Genomic DNA, 23,945 nt, shown 5'->3' on the forward strand with positions numbered 1-23,945 from the left:
CCAGCATGTCTCTGCTGTTTATCACTCTCCCCCTTCTTAAGAAGGATCGAGTGGTGTGGTTCAATATGCCTAATTCTCATATTTCTGTCTGGGATTTCCCAGGTAACTGTGCTTGTGCTGGTTCCCTCATGCACTGTGATCATTCATCCAGGGACCCACAAAGACCTCAAATCCCATCTACATTCAACTTCCAGGCAGAAAGACAGGTTGAGTATAGGGAAACTTGAACATCTGGTAGCTCATATACCATCCAGCCGTGAACAGTTTGCAGCTGTGCAGGGAAATGAAGGCAGGCTCCTGGCAATCAGAGTAGGGACCAACCCTCCGGCAGGTGGGGCTGGCAGGACTGTCCTGGCGGTGATCTGCTGGAGCACTGCACCCTCAGCATCTCAGGTGCTTGTGGGAAGAAGGAGGAGTTGTGTCACTCCAGAATTCCTCCCAGGATAACCCCAGACTGTCACACGATGTGCCTGGTTTGGAGCACATGAGTGATAGTGGCACCACTTCCAGGACTGGAGTCCACTGCCCTTGTAGTTCCTCTGACTTGGTAAATAGGGCGTGTGGATTTCTCCTGTCAGGGGGTAGCATTGGGTTAATGCACATTAACGAGCTCCATCTGAGCAGCATTTCTGAGGAAGCTCTGACAGTAATACCGAGATGTAGGTTTTGCTTCGAGACGAGTCTGCCCTTTGCTTCTCCCAGTTGCATTGGGTTTTGAATCTGCTTCACTTGGGTGGAGGGAAGCTGTTGTCTGTGTAGCTCGTTTCCTGTCTTCAGTTCTTGGAGGCAAACTTTACATAAAGGGGAGCATTTCAGCATTCTCTGAAACTGTCTGGTTCTGGCTAGGCTTTCTGATTCTGCAACCAATAAGCAGTAAGTTTCCAATCCAGTCCTGCTTATTTAGGCATGCTCTCTCATTGCAATGCCATTCAGTGGTGTCCTGCTTGAGTCAGGAATGCTGAATGGGGGGAGGCGATATACTTCAGGGAGTGTCTCTCAGCATGAGGCTGAGTGCTGGGTGACAAGCTTGCAAACTGAAAACGTAAATGTCTGGAAAACCAGTGTCAGGAGAAGTGCAGAGCAGTCACCATGCTAATAATTTGCACTCTTGCATAGCTTTCCCCATCTAAGAATCCAAAAGTGCTTTGCAAACATTGACTTAATCCTTGCAACACCCCTATGTGGAAAAATGTCTCGGTTTTACAGACGGGGAACCTGAAGCATAAAAGAGTTGTTTGACTTAACTCATGAGTCTGCAGGGTGCCAGTGGAACAGCCTAAATCTCTCAATCCCAGTTCAGCTGCAGGTCTTAGAACAGTCTGGCCCCTGCAAGCTCTGACAGTAATTATGCAGCTTTCCAAAGGGATATGTGAGTGGCAAGAGGATTGTTGCTACTGGCATTGTCCTTGCAGCCCTTCCATGCCAGGAAATGCACACAGAACATCGTCACCATCCTGTTTAACCAGGCTGAGGAGCACCCAGGTCTGAGCACTCTGACACTGAGCCTTGTCCCAGTGTGACCACTGCAAGAGCTGTGTAACCGTGTCCTCCCCAGTTCTGCACTTGCCTCTGTGTGTTCCTGACGTGCTGTAGCTCTGTGTGCCAAGATGCTTAAGGCTCTTTCCCACAACTGCTGGTTTGCCCTTCAGGGGAAACTGTGGGAAAGACTCTGGAAGACTGTTGGCACTTAAGTGATCTTTGACCATATCTTAGTGAGGGATTGAGGAGGTTTGAAATAGCCACGGTTGGAAAGGGAAGAAGGGCGGGGAAGAAAGAAAAAGTGGTCCGACCTTTCTCTCCCAGCTGTGTAAGCTTGCACTGATGGTTTGCATTTGCTAACTCACAGTGCTGGGTTTTATATGGAGGAAGCAAAGACCAGTGAGAGAAACTAACTTTGCTGATGCAGTGGGCACCCACTCCTACAAAGAGCCCCTACCATGGCCAGCTTCCAACAGCATATCCCTAGTGATTTTGGTACCAGAGAATAGCTTGGAAATGCAGCAAAATTATGCTCCATGAGATCAAGTGCTCTGATCATAAAGTGAAATGCAAGTGCAAGAATAAATAAACCTTTCTTAATCCGATCAACCTGGTTATTCCTGAATCCCATAAAATAACTGCCAGTGGTTGCTTGAGAAGGGGTTGCTATAAACATGACTTAGAAGGAGGGGACATCCAAACTTTGTGCAATCCAGTGATTACATTGGCAATTTTCCAGGATCCCCACGGGCTGCTGTTAGTTGGCATAAAATGAAGCAGGTTGCAGCCACCCTCATCTTTAATACAATGAGAGGGCCCCCAGGAGGCTACACGTTCCAGCGTGTGGCCTCTCACATTGAGAAGGAGCACAGCACACTGGGATGTGGATTATTCTCAGGCCCTTTCCTTGTTAACAGAGGTCTGGGGAAGCTGCAGGCCACACTGGACACCTTTGCAATGGTTTGACCACCCTCTCTTTCTCAAAAATAGAAAAAAAAATCAAATATGGCTTTGGTTAAGTTCATGTTAATCAGCATTCATGAGATTTAACAAAAAAACAACAAACATAATTTCCTCCCGCTCTCCTCCACCCAGAAGCAGACTACTGGTAGAAACCAAAGCTGGAAAAAATAGTTGAAAGTCAGCTAAAGTCACCTTGGTAACTGCAGCAATACACTTGCCCAGAACAGGAGACATCAAAACCGACTACAAACAGCTTTAAAGAAACAAAAAGAATGTAATCATCTAAAGAATTAATCTGACAACTGCCCACGTTTACACCTCCCACAAGCCCCCAATCAGAGGGAAATGTGCTTTAATCTTCTCCAACTCCCCTCCAGTTTCACAAAACATGAGATGTGTAGTCCTTAAACTGGGGCATTTCCGGCATGCTGCTTCCATTTAAATCTGCTGCCTTTCCTAATGCAGCAGCCCTGGCTTTTGCAGACTTGTTTTTTCTGGACACTGAGAAACATAAATTTTTTTGTGTGGGTTGGATGAAGTATTAAATCTGGAATAGACAAAGTTCGCAACATTTTACGTGATAGTCAGCTAGATCTTAGTCATAACAAGTAAAACTCCACTGACTTTTGCTGCTGATTTATTTGGTGATGGGGTGGAGGAAGCAATGACTTACGGGTAACTGACAGTCGTAAAACCAGGCATGTTAGTGTTAAAAAGCAAACATTTTCTATGGTTTTTTTCTAAGTCTGAAAACTACAAGCTGTAGATGGCAATGTGTGTTACAACATGAACTTTTTGTTAATAACAACCTAGAGGTCCTGCCAACCCTTCATCTGGGCTATCATCCTTTGGAAGGGCCAGCACAAGGATTTCCAGTTCCAAAGAGAGAATTTTAATTGGTCTTGCTGAGTCCCCATGTCATGCGACATGTTTCCATGTTTGAAAGTGATGGCACTGTGGCCTCTGGGTGTGTTAACTGCAGTCCACAACACGTAACTCTTGTTTAGAAAGGTACAGCTTAGATAAAAGGTTATTTGGTTTCTACTACTGAAGTTTCACCCTTAACTTTAAATATCTGAAATTGTCTGAGCTCCACTGAAGTGAAATAAGAAACAAAGACTATTTTGGAAAAATTTTGTGAAAAGGATTAATACTTTCATGTCATTCAAAATATTAACTACCATTTTGCTTCACCTTTTTGACAGAAGGGCTGGTTACATATTAATGTGAAGTCATAATTATTGACAGCCCTAAAGTCATGACAGTTCCGTTTGATAGTTATACATTAGTCAACATCTTCTCTTGAGCATGTAATGACAAACAGCATTTGCTGTTTTTAATAAGACTTAGAAAGCTTTGCCCCTTGCCTCCAGAATATTGTCGTCATTCCTATTATTGCATTAACAACCGGAGGCTGTTTCCCCTCCGGACTGCAGCCCCATTGTAGCAGCTGTACTGGCTAGCACGGTGGAAACCTAAAAACCCACCTTCAGCTCGTGGTGGGGGGTTGCAGCCCAGGAGTATGGGGAGCTGTCCTGCAGCTGTCTGTCCTGCAGAAGCATGAACCCACAGCTGTGTTATGGGACGCACTCGGAATGCTTATGGTGAGCAGGGCACGGTCTCTTGTCTGTAGCAATAACATTGCTGTAAAACTCCTGATCCGCTCCAGGGTGCCTAAGCTCTGGAACTGCATTTAGAAGTGCAAGCTTATGGCTTGCCTGAAAATCATGCGTTGCTAATGGCTGACCCTTTTGGTAGGGGCTGATAAATGAATGATTGGAAGCTGTAGACCACAGGCTGACTTTCCCACAGCTCACTGTGTATATAAGATCTGATAAGGAAGTTGAGACAAAGCTTAGCTTAAGGTCAACTGATCATTAATCAACTGTAACTGCACTTCTCAGGTAATCAGCCTGCGAAATGCTAGCCCACTCCACTCTTTGAAGACCCCACCTACAAAGAGCTGTAAAATGTTTGCTGAAGTAGATTAAACACAACTTTAAGTGCCACCTATGGACTACAAAGCATGTTGTGTCTTCGCTTCAGGGTTAACCCACTAAACTGATACTCTGCTGACTGTCAGTCCATCAGCCCACCCTGTGAATAAGCTCTGTCCTGACCTACTGTGTCCCTGCTGGATCCATTATTGCTCTTTTGTGTTGCTAGAGCAGAACATGGAACATGTTTTACAGTTTTTATCTTGCAGGGAGCTGAGCTCTGATATCTTTCTCCTGCATGTCTCTGACCTGGCAATGCAGGTTTGCACCGTGAGATATCAGATTTTAGCTTGTTTCAGAGTGGGCGGCTCAGCTGCTTGGTGAAGGGCTCACCTGGGACTAGGTGACCTGACAGAAGCATCTGCACTTGAATTCACACTGAACTGCACTACTATGTGTGTGGTTGATGGGAGTAATTTTGGGACAACACTCCAAGGTAAAATCAAGTAAAGGTATCATCTAGGTCAGCTCACAAGGGTCAGGCTGTTTCTTTACAATCATTTCCAGATGAACATTAAAGATGGTTCAACTTGGATGGAGGAAGGATCCACACTTAAATGTTCCCAAATGGGGCCACAGCTTGATAGCCTTAATTGGCTTTTGATATGTCTGGCACAATGGAGACACATTTCAGTGTGGCATCTCAGTTCCCTCCTGCTTTCCCTGTCCCTCTCCTCTGATGATTCTGTACTATAGAAACTATCTTTAAAAAGTCTTACCTCTGTTAAATTCACATGGAATGCCAGGTGATAAAAAGATAAATCACATATCAAACACTTCATATCAGTCCATGTCATCCATAAAATTGTCATCCATAAATTGTCCATCCATGTCATGTCATCCATAAAATTGTACCCCACCCTGTCCTTCATTCTTTGTTCTGTCCTGCCAAGTGAGGCATCACACTGATGCTCTTTGAACATATTAAGTGTTTATGGTCAAGTATTTTGATATAGACCATTTTATTATCTAGAGGATTTTGTCTGGCAACGTTCCTAATCATATAACAACATAACCTTTAGTCGTAGCTTTATAATATGCTGGTCTTGCAGAAGTGAATGAATAAGAAAGCAAAGCTGCCATTGTCTTAAAGCAGCCCCACTTACAAGGGAAAACAATCTGTGGATCTCCTACTCGTCACATGTAGAGTCTGTCTTTTGGCTGTTGCACTTGATGCTGGTGGAAGCAGGGGATTCTCAAAACCTTTGGGTTGAACTGTGCGAAGGAATGATTTGAACACAATTGTAGGGATGCCACAGACCTCAAAGATATTTGAGAAAGGACACAAAGGACTGGACAACTCTTTCCTACAGACCACTGCCTGAAAAATCCTGAAGATAAAGCAAAACCAGGAGGGAGGGCACACCTGTTAATTCTTCCAAACCATTTTATTGTGTTTGGGGGTTTAGGGAGTATAGTTTTGCTCCAGTTCTTTCCAGAAAAAATATTTATTTTGTACTGGAAAGGGATGCACTGTGTGTATGCATCAGTTCAGATCCGAGATTGTCAAATCAAGGTGAAGAGCTGCATGCTGGGACTGGTAGTCTGAGGGAGGCTGTCTCTGTAGGGGTGATGAAAATTTAGATGTGTCTTCATAAGTTTGTTTCTATTTCCTTCAATATTTGTAGTTGCTCCGAAACACAGCAGAAATAGCACACAGCACTGGCATCCTGAATAAATGTGCATTTTGTCTCTTCTCTTAGAAGCCGTAAGGACAGTTTAGAAAGCGAGAGCTCAGCAGCCATCATTCCTCACGAGCTAATCCGCACAAGGCAGCTGGAGAGCGTACACCTGAAATTTAACCAGGAGTCCGGAGCACTCATTCCCCTCTGTCTAAGGTGAGTGAAGCTATCCTCCCCCTCAGCTTGTGCTAGCATGCTGCTTTTGGCTTGTGGCATTGTTTCACCCTACAGACATGCATGCAATGGGTCTGTAAAGGCCAGAGCTGACATATTTTGCCAAAACACATTGGAAACAGATGATTCTTTGCATGTGTGTTCATTATGGCAAGATTGTTTCTCATTCTTTTTATGTCCTCCAGTGTATTTTGAGTGCTGAAGCAGGATAGGGTTAGTATAGGGGGGTTTTTTATTAGTCTAATGCTAGCAACTGTGTGATAAAGAAGGGATGTCTTAACATACTCTGTCAAAAAAATCCCTTAACTTGTTAATTCTGACTTATGGACTCAAATAAGTGGTTGTGCGAAGCCTGTTTCCAGTCAGTTTATCCATACGAGTGTGTTTGTTAGACAAATTATGTCACATTAGTGAAGTAGCAAAACATTGCATGCATACTCTACATGTTGTCTTTCAAAGGTTCAGGCTGCCTTCTAGTTTTCCACAATTTCAGTCAGGAAATACCTGTGCAAGTGTTGTAGTCCTTAACATGAACTGTGGGGTAGAGACAAATGATTGTAGGTGATTGAGTTACTTCAGCTTAATGAGTTACATGTTGGTAGTATCAGAGTTATCAGCAGCAGGTGCACACTTGCCTGTGCCTGTTGAGAAACCAATGGGATAGTTAATACAAACATATTTTATTTTACATCATAAATGTGTAAACAGCCTATCTTGATCAGTTACCACAGCTCAGCTGGCCAGCACTAACTCATCAACTGTGACTCTGTTAGGCACTAAATGTCTTACCTGAAGTTTTCCCTCTTGCATGTTAGCAGCCATGCATGCATGTCACACATGCTCTCAGCCTAAATACCAGAGCCATGATTTTCCCTTGCATTGAATGAAAAAAGCAGAAGGGATACTGTAGCTGGCCATGTATGTGTGTTTTCTAGGCATGAGCTTAAGTAATACAGCTAACATTTGTCAAGCACCAGGGCAATTGATTACTAGGTATTGTCATAGTAGTTAAGTTTGCCTCCAGCAATGAGCCTTCTTAGAAATGCATCTTTGCATTCCCACATGATGTGGAGTCTGGATTCTCTTCTGCAGTTTTCATCTTACTGGCAGTCTCCTGCCCTTAGCTACATAAGCACCTCATCATGGGGGTAGGCATGCAGTGGGATTTAGATGTATTCTAGTTCTGTAACAAGGCCCTGAGAGAGATGAGGGGTAGCTCCCTGCCTCAGAAGGAGGCTTGTGACCTGCTTTTTGGAGAAAATCTTTCATATATTCCTGAAAAATTAACAGTTACTGCCTTCAAAATGGTTTCCCACGCTGATGGCAGAAACTGTATAGTGATGTATCTTCATCGTTGTGTTGAATGCTGTGCACACCCTCTCAATTCATGCACATATGTTTAATTCTCCAGGGGAAGGCTCTTACATGGACGGCACTTTACGTATAAAAGTATTACAGGAGATACAGCAATCACGTTTGTATCAACAGGAGTAGAAGGAGCCTTTGCTACAGAGGAGCACCCCTATGCAGCACATGGACCTTGGTTACAAGTGAGAAAGCCTCCTTCCTGTTTCTCCCCCTTCCTCCTTTACTGTTTCCTAAAAATGATCCTGCAAAGGGCTTATGTGACTTAAAAGTGTAACAAACCTGTATTTTCTGCTGCAACATCTCTCATAGCTCTTGCATAATAATTTTGGTAATTATGAACTCAAAAAATAATGGTGAAATGTTACTATTTGTATTAATGGAACTCACATTGATAAGCAGTGGCTGGAAAGTTCAAAAATCATCTGTGAATACAGTAGTGTCCATTTCCTGAAGTCCATGGCAAACACTTTACAGGCTGTATTTATTCTTGATTTCTTCCAGAAAGGAATTTGGGGAGGCAGAGTGGAATGACCTAAACAAGAATGGAGCCAAAGCGGAAGAGCTAGAAAGCTGTGGGACTGTGATCCTACAGAGCCAAAATCTCAGTTAAACATCATCCCAAATGGGAGAGCAGCACAGAGAGCACTGTTTCGTTCAGTTTTAGCTCTTTCCTGTTGATTCTTTGACAAAAGCTCGTGATGGCTTGAAGCACCCACACATTTTCTGCACCCAGATGTTTTCAGTATCTCAGATTTCCCGTGGAAAATCCCCATCTCCTTGGTGTTGAGGGTCAGCCCTATGGAGCAGTGATGCACTAATGATATGACAGCATAGCGCTATTCTACCCTTGAATTTCTTCATGGTTATAAACATATTGCAGAAATAAAAAAGCTCGGAGGAATGTGTTAATGCAGAAAAGCCCATCTCTGAGGAACTATGTGTGCAGTATGTCTCTGCCTTCGCTGTTACTGTGGCAGTCCTACCTCCCCTTCTGTTTTGAAGGCAGGGGTTTGTTTTAGCATTGCAGTGTTGCAGTTTGCCTTCCAGTGACTTGTTTTTAAGGCTTTCCACAACCCATGTTCATATATCTGGAGGACATCATACCTTGAAAGCTGTATGACTTGGAAAGGAGCTGATCTTGGCCAGAAGCATCTCGTGTGTAGGGATTTTCAAAGAGCCTGTGTGCTTTGATTGTACTGACTGGAAAGTGCAACTCTCCTATAATGATTAACAGCAAAGGGTCAGGTTTAAGGGTGGGTCATTTGCTGTTGGTTCCTGTGCTTGCCAACACATGATACACAGGATCTTGTGACTGTGTTAACTCCAAACATGAGTGTTTGTTTGCATTTACATCACATCTCGAAATGTATTGATGTGTAGAGTAGTCAGGTAACCTGTAAACAGTGAAGAATGGCAACAATTATGTCACCATTCAGACATGTTAACCCTTATGAACCTGGTTGTTTTCATGCGTGTTACTTTGGTGCTGAAAACTGTGTAAGATTTTTGGCGAAGACGGGATGGAAAGGTGAAGAATTGCTGGCTCAGATGGCAGGGAGAAACAAGTTTCCTCGCTTGTCTCCTACACAAGGTCAATGTATTAGATCTTCTTGTCTGGCAGGACCAGCTCTGCTCTTGGCCCCTGCCCCGTCCTGTTGAGTATGAAGGAGGACAGGCTGGATGGGGGAGGAAGGGAGGCTGAAAGCAGCCCGGGACAACAGGAGTAGCACCCGGTTGTGAGATACATGTGGGAGTGTCTGAGGCTTTTGGCTTAGAACGCAATGGGAGGCTTGATCCATGCTCAGCAGTCCCTTGTGGTGTTGGGAGCAGGGGAGGGGGAGGTTCATGTGGCTTTGCTTCAGAAGCAAAAGAAGCTGTGGTACATGAAATTTCCAAGGAGGCAAGCTGAGTTTGGTTTAGTCCATTGCAGCCTGGGCTGGCTGAGTTGGCAAGCCCTGCTAAGCTTTCACAGCAAGGCCCAGAGAGGATTTTCCTCCTCCCTCGCTTGGGACCCCAGGCAAGTGAGGAGCTCCAAGGAGAGTTGGTGGCTGAAAGCAGATCACTGCAATGCAGGGGCTTGTTGCAAAGACAAGTAAATGAAGAAACTGTGGAGAAGAGGAGACATGGCAGGCTTTTTCTCCTGTGGACTTTTTCCCTATCCTAGGGGAGAAATAAGAGCCTGAAAAATCCTGACCTCGACTCAGCAGCAGCCAGAGGCTGACTTCTCTTGAGCCTGAGCTTTGGTGCAGTGAAAGCCCAAACCTGCAGACTAAACACAGTACCTCCTGTTTACATTTTGTGGGCTGGAGTGGAGTGTGTCCAAGGTGGGACAGGCTGGAGAGCTGCTGCACCCGGAGAGCTGCTGCTCAGCCCCCACTGCCCAGGCTGAGCAATGAGCTGAGAGTCGCTGGGCTCCAGTGGAGGGTTAGCAGATGACAGGAGTTTGGCAGGTCCCAGCACCATTCCTACCAGACAGGTGTCCATATCACCACCACAGCTGGTACTCAGTGGGAACTGCTTTAGCAGTCTCAGCAGAAAAAGCAAGGAGTCATTCAACCACAGAGATTGTACGGCCCATTTGTATCAACAGTCTTTCCAGGTCACGTTTAAGGCATGTTAGTGGGGGAAGCCTGTCCTGCTGCTGCCCATGCTCCGGGGATGATTAGATTATTTCATTCTCCAGAACTGTCAAATTGGCACCTTTCCCAAGTACTTGGAATTTTTTTTTTTCACTTAAGTAACATTTAATTAGTTCTAAGAAGCTAAATTCTATTAAAGGTCTAAGCATGTCGGGCTGGTTTATTTCTGAACTTCTTCCACTGTGTCATGTATTGTTGAATAGGGAAATTGCTTTAACTCAGAAATGTACAAACATATTCAAGAAGTCCTCCTTGTTAACACTAGACTCCTGTTTATATGCTAGTTACTGTGGCAAAGTCTCTGATGTGTAACACTTGCATTAACATTACACATGATCAAAGGCTTCAGCGGGTTCTTTCTTCCACTCCCCCCAGTGGTGTGACAGCAGAGCCCCCACACTGCCTCCTAAGCACCTCTCCTCTCCTTTCCAAGGGGTAGATGTTCCAGATGCACAGGCAAAGACTGTGCAGGAGATGTCTGGCCCCATGCTGGAGGGTTAAGGATGCGTATCATGCAGACAGACTCTGACATAAACTGCCCCACGGTGACATTCGTATTTGTGGTGGAGCGTCCAAGGTTCTTGGTCCAACGTCTGAGCTGTGCCAAGCGTGCAATTCATCACAGATTGACCTTATTTGTCTCAAAAACATTCCCAAAGCAAGGTGAGGTTGTGCGTGTATTCTCCCTCCCTCCCTCCCTCCCTTACTTTTGTTCCAACAGATGATAGAGGCGCTGTGTTGAAATGTGTTACTGATCAAGCCCGTCCCAATAAAGTTGCCTGAGCCTTTAATACATATTAATATTATCCTGGGGTAGTTTGTGTCAAAGCCTGTCAGCATGCATCATCCTTTGGGAATTACCATCATTAAGTCTCCAGTGATGGGAGTCAGGACATGCTTCTGCAAAGCTCCTCTGCTTTTATGTGGAGCTCTCTGCCTGTCTAGCACAAAGCATGCTGTTCTCTCCTCCTGCCTTGCTCACCTGGACTGCTTACTCTCCCCAGAGGGGAGAAGGAGGTTTGTTTAACACTACCTTTAGATAATTTCTGCTCCTGCTGCTTTAGGCACTCATTGTTCTAGGGAAGAAGATGACACTGAAGTCTTTGATCATGTGCAGCGTACATGTTAAGCATCAGATATTGCTGCAGACTCTGACATACGAGCCAATACAGTGCAATAAAAACAAACCTATAGTTAAAGAGTCCTTGTTAACTTTAAAATCTAGCACACAGAATTTAAGAAATATCTCTGCACTTTAGCCTTGCCCCTGTTACACGTGTATTTCAATACAATATCTAATTGAAGGATTACAGCTATTTTTAACAAAGCGTGCCTGCCTCATTCAGTGCACAGAGATGCAGTGTGTTTGGGGGATGAATCAGGAATGTGGAGTAAAGTAGGCTGTTGCATATAGGAATTCCACTTCATTTGTTTGTCAAAATTGGAAGGTGTGTAGTGAATGAGGCAGCTAATTGCAGAAAAATCATGATAGTCTTACAGCAAAGCCTGTTAAATATTGCCCTGGAGAATTGGATCCTGTTTCTGCCTCTACTGCACTTTTCTTTCGTGATGCTATTCCAGTGTCTTAAGCTAAAAACTTCTCACCTGGCAAGGGAGTTTGTGTTGCTCATTTTCTAGATGCCCAGCTCAAGACCTGAGGTCTGATCTGTGTTCCCAGTGACAAGAGGAGGCCAGGAGAATTCCCCTGCAGATATCCTTATGACCCACAGGACTGGGCTGGAAAACAGAGACCTGCAAGTCTTGAGATGGGCACCCATGAGAAGTGGACCTTCAGATTCATTTTTCTCTTCACTGATTTTCCTATGTCTGTTCAGGGAGACCTCCTTCCAGTCATCCTGTGAAGGATGTAATGAATTCAGTGCTTGCCAGGCATTCCAGCTCCACAGATGAACACTAGAAACAATTTCAGGACGAGATTAAAATTTGTTCATGCAGGTCAGGATCAAGAACAAGTAAAAAGGATCTCTCTGGGGTAGGGGGTCAGCCTGGGAGCCATGTCAAAGACCCACATTCAGCTTCCTGCTCTTACAGGTTTTCTCCGTGACTGTAAGTCTCTTACCTTCTTTTAGCCTCCATCCTCCATTTGCTGTGTGGAGAGCAACACTTCCCTGCCTCACAGAAATGTGAGGCCAAGCACATCAGAGACTATGAGAGTGATAAAGACAGTCAGATGAAGTACTTCCAGTGTTATCCATGCTGACAGTAGTTGGATGGAGCATATTAAATAAAAGGGAAGAGAGTAAGAGAGAATGGAGAAGCAAGTTGAATGATAATGAAAAGCAATGATGACTAATGCTGCATTAGTGGGCAGAACCATCCTGAGGACTGAGGAGGGCAGAGGTCTTGTGGGAGAAAAACTGCAGGTGATCCTGTGATTGCAGATTTATTTCATGAGGCAGATATATCTGCTGGGGCCAAATTAGCATGGCACAAATTCTGTGCAGCAGTTTCCAAAGTTTTATATGCCCAATGTCACTGGTCTCTGAGTGCAGAGGGTCTTTTTCCAGGTAATTTACTTGATTTCAGGGCGAATCCTGTCTGGCAGATGGAGGCTATGGTTCACTGTCACTGGGCACCCCCTGATTCTCAGCACAAAGTCTGTGTCTGCATGAGCCGAGGAGCTCACAGCAGTAGTGGGGTGTTACCCTCTGACACCAGCCACTGCTGGGGGATGCTCTTTGCTTGATTCCTATGCCAGTAGGTTCACAATGTCCATCAGACAGCACGTGGATGCTGAGGCTGTGGAAATGGGGTTCTCCAGTCTCCTTGCCCTTTGTGTTGCCTCCATTTTGACCTCTAATCTGACCTTCATCCTGTTTTTCTTTGTCTTCCCTCATCCTGGCCTGTCTCTTGCTTTCTTCTCCTTCCCTTCATTGAAGTTGGCAGATTCCTTCTCCTGCTCCTCCACATGGCCTGACTTCCAACAGAAACACTGAGAGTACTGGAGAGTTTCCCTGCCTTTAATCCTGGTATGCCTGGTGACATAGCAATCCCTTGCTGCTCAGAGGAATGATCAGAGTGAAAATCACTCCTTAGCTACCTCTGCCCTGTGTTTGGGACAGAGCTACCTTGGGCTGGGACGTGCTCAATGAAGAAGGGCTCTTCAGTACATTTTTCTGCATTTCTTGGAAAGGCTGTGGACAAACAGTACTTTCAGAGGCTTCTGACTTAGCAAAGCATTTTTATGCTTGTCAGACTTGTCCTCCAGAACACTTGTTTGCTAATCTTCATCACCTTCCTTGTAAGGGGTAGTTCTTGTACTTTGCAACAAAATGATCATACGCATTTGCTGGTCCTGTCAAAATACACTTTTTCCAAAATACCTCTCTCAATTCCTTTTTTCCCTAAAAACCTTTAGAAAAAAAAATCAAAAACAAGGCATCCGGCATGGAAAAATAAGTTGAGGCTTAGGACAGCAAGGTCAAACCTCTCATAGAAAATGTTAAATGTGCCTGTAGGCAGGATAGGTACATGGAAGCCGTGGGAAGCATCCAGCATGCAGGAGCTATCAACATGCGCTATCTATGCTGGCAGTCACAGCAGAGGGGGGATTACTGTGAGCAGGGTCATGGGGGACGATCCATTCTTTTGGTTTGGCAACCTAAGGGAAAAATCTGGGAAAGAAGATCAAACTGAGGCCAATCTTGAAATATTTTCAGTTTTTCTTGCTGAAACAAAAGCCTTAAAGAGACCAAAAGCTGAAATAAAATCCTTTTATGTTGAATGAAACCAGAAATAAGAAAGTTTTCCTCAATAAAAACAGAGGGGAAAAATCTAGTTTTGCAGAATAGGGCTGGAGTTGTTAGAAGTTTTGCCTTCTCTAATCAATACTTGAGGGACATAATACTTGCGTAGGATATGAGAAACTCAAATTTTATTTCTTTCCTTTAGTTTGAACCCCTATTTCTACTTCTTTGCTTTATGGGTGCCATAACTATAGGGTATTTTGGTTCTTCCTCAGCTTGTCCAATTGGAGTTGTTCCACATCATATAAAACACTGAATTAGTCAAGAGACAGAGTGCACAAGAGAATGACTCCTCCAGTAGAGTCAGGACATTCCCCTGGAAATGAGCACATCTGGTTCTTCTCTCTGCTAAACCACATGTTAAATCATTTATGCACATTGGCATAATGGCAGCAGCAGAGGTTCAAAGCAACATTTGAAACAGCTACTCTGATGCTTGAGATGCTCACTTGTGAGTGGCAGCTATGGGTTGAGTCCTCTTTTGAAGAGATAGGATTGATTTTTGGTCTCCACAAACTTGAATAGCGGTGTTATGCCTAGCATGGTGAGCTCAAGGACAACACCCAGAAGCTGTTTTAAGAAATGTACAACTGCAGCCTGGTCTTCTCCAAATAAGTTATAGCTGTCCACTCAAGAAAACTTTTTCAGAATCTTTTGGGTGGTTTCCCCCAAATCCTTAAGCAGGTCATGGGAATCTAAGGTAACATTTTTCCAGTAAGTTTATCATGTTCCCCAAACACTCCTCAAAACCTCACTGCATTATCCCTTTGTGTTCTTCTCCCTCACTGCTGAATGAGACACTGAGAGAAACTTACTCCAGGGTAGAAATGTCCCGTTCGGACATCACAATCCTCCCGATATCAACTCTCCTGCAACGTGTTCTCTGGTACTTTGTCCAGGCTAGTTTTGGATGAGTCAAGTTCTTTCATCCTTCTTAAGCTCACTGTCTATCCAGCCACCTAATGCCCCTCCCTTGCCACTCAAACTACATTTTTGGCTACTTTGTACAGGTTTTCTTCCACCCACTTGGAGCATTCCTTGAAATGCCTGTTATTCCTTTGCTTTTTCTCTCTGAAAAAATTGTTATTGCCTGTTGTCTTGGCTCCCTTGTCAGCCCTGTCCTCAACTGAGCCAAAATTTATGTGTTGAATCAGAGCAGCCTGGTCTGCAATACGGATCTCATCAGTCTAGGTTCTAAGGATCTCAGGTCCTTGCAATTGGGAGTGTCATAGAGAGATTCCACAAGGTCAAAATCTTTCCATGTCATCATATACTTCCTCTTCTGGGGTAGTAACATAGCAGAGTGAAGCAATAGAGTCCCTGAGGCATCTGTGAGTGGATGTTTCTCCTTTACAAGGAGGGTTGTGAATTTCCTGGAAGAGCAACGGTGGAATTTCCCATCAAAGGTGTTTGTTGCAATACTGGTGCCTTTGAGGTTGTAATGAGAGCTGTGGTGGATTCAGACAGCAAGGTGGCCTCTTCAGACGGCGTCAGGGCTGAGCGTGACGTAGAACAATGATGTGACAAGGCCTCTGCCCTGAACCACTTGCAGTCTGAGCAAAGCAGTGCAAAGAAGGCAGGGTCAAGGGGAGAGCAGAGAGATGGGCCTGGGGGGGCCTGTGGCGCAGCATCTGATTCATCAGGGCATTTTATTGGTGGGAATTTCAGTGGGAAATGCTGACACACTTCTACTTCACTTTTTGCTGTGCTGCTGACAAAAATTAAGCTGAAACATTTTCAGGGCAAAGGACTCCTAAAAGTAGATGGATATTTGCAGATGTAACAGGTGATATGTGGCTCAGGATACAACTGCTCCACCTGTTCCAGGGATAGCGCCTGATGGATGAACAATTTCTTAGAAGGGTTGATATGGTTTACATAGGGGTTTATTGCAATGTGTCCCCACCTTCTCTGGCTAGGCCATACAAGCCAGCTCTGTACTAAGTCCAGAACTAATAAAACATGGTTTTCTTTCTTTGACAAACCTGCTAGAAGAGCAAGTGTTTAATGCAAACAAAGCACTAGGGCAAAGTGTGAGATTGTTTGGTTTTTTCCTAGGTAGGCAAGAAAAGAGAGTATTGTCAGTAAAAGCACCTCTGCTTCACTGTACCTGGGCCAATTGCTTGTGTCTTGCCCTGGACAAAGTGTGTTTCCTGAAGTTGGAAAGAGCTGCAGCTCAACTCCTAGTTCAGCTTTTTCATTGAAGTCTTTCCAGCTGTACCAGGCATTCAACATCAGTGTGACCTCTGGTCTTAGCAGTGTTTTCTGAGCAGACAATTTCAAGCCCTCATGGGAGAGTCGAACCCTGTAGCGAGAGATGGGGAATTAACTGTGGGGTCGTACCTGTAAGCTGACTATAAAGCCTTTAATGTTTTACTAAGCACCAGTTGCTTTCAAAGTGAGCTGAACTCATCTGGAGCCCCATGACTTTGTGTACATTTTTTAGATTTCACCTCTTTTCATACACTTGCAGCCATGTACCTGTAATGAGTCACGGTACAGGTTTCTCAGCCAGCTGCAGGTATGAAAGCTTCCACACTGAAAGCTTCCACACAAACTCCTTCAGGTAAGGACCCATAGGTAAGCCCTGTAGGTAAGAAGTAGATTTCAGCAAGCTCAGGTGAGACTTGCCACGAGAGGGAGACAGCATGTGTTCCCTGAACACATCCACCTGAATGAGACAGCCTAGCCTGGTATTTTGTAACATGTCTGGACACATGCAGCTGTTAGTGAAGTCGTGAGAACCCAAACTTCGGACCTCAGCCGTGCAGGAGGTACCTGTGATAGAAAACTCTTTTGTCTAGTGATCATCTTCCAAGCATCTGTAGCATGACTAGGTGCCACAAAACACATGGCAAATGGAATCTAGATCTGCTAGCAATGGGATAGCATGTGTCCAGGCCTCTCTAGGTCAGGTCAGAGAGATCCTGGTGCAAGCAGGACTGTGCAGCACCCAAGGAGATGTTTCAGATATCCGCAGCTGTCTGGCGAGGCCGTTCACTGTTCATACTGCAAACAGCCATTGCCAGTGCTGAGCTGTACCCTGTAACCAGCTTTGGCAGGCTGGGCTGACCAAGTGTTTGCACAGGGCTGTGAAAACAACCCTGTGAGCACTGGGCTGCTGCAGCACCCGGGACACCCACCACTGCAGAGGACCCCTCCTTTGCTTCCTCAGCACCAGCCGAGAGATTTCATGGGAGAAAAGGCTTGTTCAGTGCGCATGGGATGGCTTCGTTTGCCCTGCAGATTGCGCCGGCTTTTCCCATGGCTGCAGCACAACAGTGAGGCTCTGTTTTCCTTTGGGAAGGGAATAAGCTGCTTCATCATTGGGATCTCTGTGGAGTGTCCTGTTGATAAGATCAGTTAAAAGCATCAGAGGAAAACTGTAGATTCAGGTCTGAAGTATAAAGTGAACGGGGCCTATTTGTTTAATTTGAGCTTCTAAGGTTTAAATCCCAGAGGAAATTAAATTAGGTGCCTAGAGCAATAGCAGTCTGTCATGTTTATTTCCTGGGAATGTCACCTTTAATATCATGCACATATAATATGTGTGTGTGTCTGTGTGTGTGTTAATGTAATGGGGTACCATACTGTGCAGGAGCAGGCATGCTACAAGAACTGGAAATGTGAAATATTGTGAGTGAGGAACATTGAGATGGGATTGGATTTATTCTCATCCTTCTCCGTAAGACTCACTCACCACCATGAAGGTGGTTTTGCTGATTGCAGGTGGGTATGGTAGCCTGATCTATGAGCACAGGCCTTAGTGCTCTTGGGCCTTTTTGATGGTGCTACTTCTAACAGAAGAAATCTTGTCTAGACGCGAATCCAGGATGACAATACTTCTCGCTTCCAAGCCCTCTTCAGCAGTTGGTGAGCTGCTGGCACATGCCTTCCCCCTGCATCCTCAGGAGAGCTCAAGAGTGTCAGTTTCCTGTATTGAGGGATGAGGCTGCTTGTACATTTGGTTACATCAGCACTTTAGAGTCTTCCTGCTTCTCCAGGAAGGAAGGCAGGTCTCCCAGCAGCATGGGGTAGTAGGGTTTTGGGTGAGTTTTTTTTCTGTCTTGGACTGTTAAGGATGGGTTCTGAGAGACACGCTCTGTGTATGTGAATGTCACTGCAGCAGTTTGTCATTGCAGCCTGTGATTCCTGCCCTCCGCCAAAGTTAACTGTCCATGCAGGGCTGGCAGAACAGCACTGTGATCTTTCCTCAGTGTAGAGCAGGCTGCCATTGCTTTGAACCCCCAAATGTTGTCCACCAGACAGCTGAGCTGTGGACTCCTGTCCCACTCCACTTGTCAGACCCTTCAGGGAGCCAGTTCAGCTCAGTACATTAGTGGAATTTGGGAGTTTTTTTCAGCTGGATTACCAGCATTCAGAGAGGGGGCAGTGAGCTGCAGATGGGCTCAGCCATCTCAAGGCATTGCACCTAGTTTCAGTGCAAGCCACAGCGCTCCACATAGGTTTGTAGGTACTCTGGCAGTCTGTGGCTTAGCCAGGACCTGACCTGTCCCCTCTTTCCCTGTCTCCACCCTTTGCTGTTTACCTCTTCATACCGTGTCTTGTTTTCCTCCAGCCTCAGAGCAGCTGGCTGCCTCGCACACGTGGTTCCCATTTCTCTCCTGCCTCTGGCACCTTGGGAGCACCCAGGGGTCTTCCTGCTGTGCTTGTCTTCTAGTCTCCCTGCCAAAGCTGCAGCTCCTCATTCCTGCTCTCTCACCCATCCCAACCTCTGGCATTTTTACTCATCCGTGGATGGCTGAATATTCATTTCCTCCTGGCCTGATTGCTGTGAATACCAATTCCTCCTCCTTTTTCCGGCTGTTCTGTAGATTTTGATGTCTGCCAAATTGTTTTCATTCCCTCACCCCACTGCAGACTGCACCTCCGCAGAAAGCGATCTGCTCTGCGCAGAGCCCCGGCTCCCCACCCAGCTCTTCCTTCTGAGCTGAGCGATCAGGTTGCTCTCCTGCCTCCAACATGGACAGACGTCTCCCTCCTCCTGCAAACAGTCAGCAAATGAGTATCTCCAATTCAACAGGCAGAATAGTTACAGGCCCCTGCAAGGAGACTGCAGCAGTTTGTGGTGGTACTGCATGTTTCAGTGCAACGTTCCTCAGCTTGCCAGTCTGCAGATTGGTGCCAGATTGCAGAGTCCTGTCCAAAGCAGCAAGCTCCTGGCTCCTAGCTGAAGCAGGGTTTTTTCAGGTTCAAGGTATGATTAAAAAGGCCTGGTGAAGGTGCCTGCATCCATGCTGAGCAGCTTGGTCATAAACCCCAGCCTGGAGCCTGCTGCACATTAAAGTTAAGTGAAGAGAGGAATGCAGTGGAGAAAGGAGCTAGTGGTTCCCTCGTCCCCTGGGAAATCTGTGTACAATGACAGCAGGGTGGCATGATTGAGGGGAGAGGACTGCACACACCTGGTAGCTCTCAGATCTGGATTTGGTGGCTTTGGATCTCTTCTCTTGCCAAACAAAGGAAGGAGACCAGAATCTTCCCTTTCTCTTTCTGTCCAATAGTCCTGCCTATGCATTGCCAAAATGGAGCCCAGAGGCTTCCACTTGCCTGTGGCACCCTGGCAGTCACTCTCCACTGATGTTCCTGGCACCAAGCTGCCGTTGGGCACGGGAGTTGTCTTCCTGCATGGCGATGGGACAGCCTGGCTGCCCCTCTTCCCGGTGTGAGCTGGGGAGCAGTGCAGCTGGGCACTTAGTTCCAGCAGTGTTTAGTGCTAGACAGGTCCCTTCTCTGGAGCATGTGGATCGTGACTGGGAAGAACAGGGAAAGGGAGGGGTGCAAAAGGGGGCATGGGGATGGTGGTTGCTTCAGGATGGAAAGTAATGCCAGAGATGGAGGAAAGGGTGGACCGAAGGAAGGAAAGGAGGAGCAGGGGAAAAGAAATAAACCTGTAGGCTAAAATGGGAATAATAATCCACTGGATGCTGCTGCAACCTAACTCCCAGGAATGCTGCTCCAAGGCCCCCTCACTGCGTGGGGATGTTTGCCTGGTCCTGCACTGCCGGCTCTGCTCCTGTGCCAAACCAGCTGTCCTGCCTGGAGCTCTGGCCTTTGTGGCTGTTGTGAAGAGGGCAGGATGTGTTTGCTTTTGGCTATCACGTGGTTTTTAAAAGAGGGTGGGAGTTCCTCCACTTGAATTCCTGGGGCTGGTTTCCCCCATGGTGTCTCTGGTTTCTGTAACTTGGGGGACTCCATGGAGCTGGGGTCCTGGCCTGCATCCGGGACTGTTGACTTGACAGCAGCTGTTTTCTTGGGCTGCTTCATGCTTGCCAGCTGGCTTTGAGATGAGCCAAAAGTTTTCCCAGCACAGGCATGCAAGATGGGCATGTGCCATCCCAACATGGAGGTGCCGAGCATGGGCACCTCTGGGAACACCTCCCATAGCCAGCATCTGGTTCATCTGAACAATGTGCTGCACTGGGGCCAAAGCCTTCCCCATGCCTGGAGCACCAACTCTGCACAGGTCCCAGTCTCTTCCTGTGCTGCTGTTTCCTGATTAAACTGTGAGCTTAACTTCAATGGATCAGATAAAAGTGGCTGTCTCCCACTGTCTCTCCAACAGTTGTTATCTTGACCCTTTTTCCTCCTTCCCCACTCTGTCTGTCTAAAGCCGAGCCTCTAATTTTAGACTGAGGAAGATAATTGAGGGTCAAAAAAGATTGCTGTATAATTTCAACATTTTTTTCAGTGGTTGGGGTGGAAGGCAAAGTTAGGAGCTCCTTGCCCTCAAACCTTTGTATTGTGGGAAAGAAGGACATAGGGGAAGGATTGAGTTGGTACAGTCTGCTCTCTGCAGAAGCCATGCTGTCTCCTGGCAATTGGCTAAAACTAAGAGTGTGAAGGCATAAACTACTGTATTTCCATTGCAGATCCTATTGACCGAAGAGTTCGTAGAGAGAATGCTGGAAGATTTAGAAGATCTGAATTCTCCAGAGGAAGTAAGGCTGCATCATTCCCATATCTTCCGTGTACTGTCACAGAGAGCTCAGCCCATCCTGCAGTTTGCCTTTGATCCTCCCCTCAGCTTGCAGGCTGTGGGCCTGCCCCACAGACTTGAGGCCTTGCTAAACCTTCACATCTGCTGTGAACTGAGGCACTGAGAGAAAGGATTGCAAGAAATACAGGACAGGGATAGATATTAAGAGAGACTCTGCATTTCCTTTCCACCAGCATCTTTCCCAACATGATATCTGAGCATCCCAAATCAAACCAGTGCAGCCCCTGTCTGTGGGGGGTTTCCTCCATGCCGTGCATAGATAGTGTCCTTGCAAGCAGCTCCAAGTACATCACCTTCCCTGCTTTCAGAAAGGCTGGAAGTGGTGGCAGCACATTTACTGCTGAACAATCTGTTGTATGAGCCTCTTTTTTTGGTTTTGGAAACAGGCAGGGGCTTTCTCACATCTGCTATTTGGCCTTCACCTGCTGCCCCTGCACGGCGTGCAGAGGACCATCACCAGCCTGGAAACGTTACAGCAGCAGCCAGGGGAGCTTTATAAAGCTTTGCTGTGTGGTACTAAACTTCCCCCTGCCATGTGATCTCTTCCTGGGGAACATTTAACACCCCGTCTCCCATGCATGCCATATAAATATTCTGCTTGACTTCAAAGAGCAGTGGCAGAAATGACATGTAATATTTTTAATCCCATTTTTTACAGCTCCCTGCAGACTCTAAAGAAACTTTCCTTGGCTTGTAGAGCAGCCCTCCCATCCATTGCCCTGCTCCCCTCCCCCCAGGAAAATCTCAGGGCTCTAATTGTTTAATCCAGAGTTGACTTAATGCCAGGGTGTTCTTCACTGTGAGTGGGGAGAGCACGCTGCAGGCTGTGCAGTGACTTTCAGGCCAGCTTTTATCCAGTTAAACCTAATCCGAAGCTCATTTTTGCTAGTGACATGGAAGCCCAGTAGCACTTTGGTTTGAAGGCCCTTTAGTTAAGGCTTTGGACAGCTCATGTTCCTCTGCTGTCCGCTGAGAGGCAAGGAGCATGGCAGCTCCTGGCACCGCGACCGAGTGTTCGGTTCCGAGTTACTGTGACTCTGCTAAATTAAAAGTTGAAAAACAAACAAATGCAAGGGATGGCTTCTCCAAGAGGATTGCTTTGGAACCACTGCTGTTTATAAAAAGGAAAATACTTGAGATGAAATGTGATCTTTCAGCATCCAGATTCCTCCAAGGATTTGTTACTTGCAGGATCCCAGGCTGGGCCGACTGAAGGCATTCCTCAGCAGCCCTGACTGTTGCTGATGATGTTCATGTGGTAGAACAAAGTGCTGCGAGGAGAGTCTTTCCATTGCTGCATAAAGAGCCACCTGTGTTAGGTGAAATTAAGTGAAATAATCTGTCTGAGTATCTTTAGCATGTTTTTCACATGCCCTAGACAGTGAACTCAGAAGAATTTCCTGGGCAGTGCACGGCCACTAGGTTACATGGTGCAAGCTGTACACAGGGCTTGACTTTATAAAAAACAACCATAAATGGGACTTGGGCTGTTTGTTCCCTAGAGGATAAAGACTGGGAGTTTATGGTAGCCCCTATCCTGAAGAATCCTCCTGCCATGCCCCTAGATCATGGGTCAGACCCTGAACCAGCAGGCCAGCATCCTAAGGTCAATGGATACTAACAACAGGTTACCCTCGTGGGCAGCTGCAAAATGGAGCAAGGTCAGGAGCAAATTCGTGACAGAGCTGCCCTTGCTGTGGAGCAGCAGCTGGAGGGCATCTGCTTTAGCAGGAACCTGCCACTGAGCCTGTGTTAAGGTCCTTCAGAAACAGGGTGCTTCTGGAAAGAAAGACAGGTAATTGGATAAAGATGGATGATTTGCAGGTTGCTCTCCCCTTGTACCAACTGTATGTAATTCATGTTGCCCCTGAGAACCTGTTGTGTTGCTGGCCTTGGTCTGAGGACTCTCCTAGGAGAGGACCACTGTATCCATAACCATTCTAAATTAGCCATCTCCAGGTCAGATTGTCACTGGTGTGATTCCTCAGTGGGAGTCTCATCAGGGTGTCAGAGAATATTATAATGCAAGGCAGTGCAACACTGAGTGCAGTAGAGTTTTGAAAACAAAATGATCCTGCAAACTGGCTTCCAGACCTATCCCCCACATGTTTTGGATCCTCAGTCTGGGATGGTGTGAAATGCCTATGCAGAACTTGTTGCCATTCAGCTGTGGATGGGGCAGATTTGTAGCCTAAGAGATTCCACCTCTCACATCCCACACCCTCCACAGACCTGTGTTTGAGAGACCTGTGTGAATGCATGGGCACTGGTCACATGTGGTTGTGAGAAGGGTTGGTGGTAAGGCTCCTTGGAGGTCTCTCCCTGCATGGTTGTGTTTGGGATCAGAGATTTTGGAGTGACTTCCTAGCCTAAGGTGGGGTGCCCTGGAGTGGCAGGATGGGACCAGTGCACTTGTCTTGTTTGGGAAACATTGGCCAGAGCCAGTGCTGTGTAAACCAGACTGGGGCAAAAAATCTCCATTCTGTGTGCTTCAACCAGAGTTTGCAAAACAGCCTGAGCAGCTGAGTGCCTGTGAGAGCACGAGGCATTATATGGCTCCGTGGAGCCTTTGTAGATGCTGTGCAGGCACTCTGGCTTTCCACAGCCAGGGCAACACAGTTTGTCCTCCTGGAGGGGGTGGCCTGTCCCCCAGCAGAGCTGTGCTGGCTCACCTGCATCCCACCCTTGAATGAGCAGGGGTTTGAAAGCTGCCCGAAGTCTACTTTTAAAGCAAATGTGGGCTCTGGGGGCTGGGGTAGGTGAAATGAAAGGGACATGGTTAGGTAAGAGGGAAGACACTTCTGGCTGCAAATCTTCAGAGAGGTTGAGAAGGGGAAATTGGGGGGGCGGGGGGCAGA

At 46.3% G+C, this 23,945-nt stretch overlaps 1 protein-coding gene across 4 annotated transcripts in view; it reads left to right on the top strand.

The window, feature by feature from the left end:
- SUFU (SUFU negative regulator of hedgehog signaling) overlaps positions 1-23,945 on the top strand; it is a 98,770-nt gene that overhangs the window by 67,815 nt on the left and 7,010 nt on the right. For 2 of the 4 annotated variants that reach the window (XM_064663168.1, XM_064663169.1), the window contains exons 9-11: positions 6,143-6,277; positions 7,707-7,845; positions 20,960-21,028. In XM_064663168.1, coding sequence (XP_064519238.1) covers positions 6,143-6,277; positions 7,707-7,845; positions 20,960-21,028 — 343 coding nt within the window. The other 2 variants (XM_064663171.1, XM_064663170.1) reach the window with 2 other exon arrangements.

The sequence above is a fragment of the Pseudopipra pipra genome, chromosome 8 (assembly GCF_036250125.1).
Source record: "Pseudopipra pipra isolate bDixPip1 chromosome 8, bDixPip1.hap1, whole genome shotgun sequence".
NCBI lineage: Eukaryota > Metazoa > Chordata > Aves > Passeriformes > Pipridae > Pseudopipra > Pseudopipra pipra.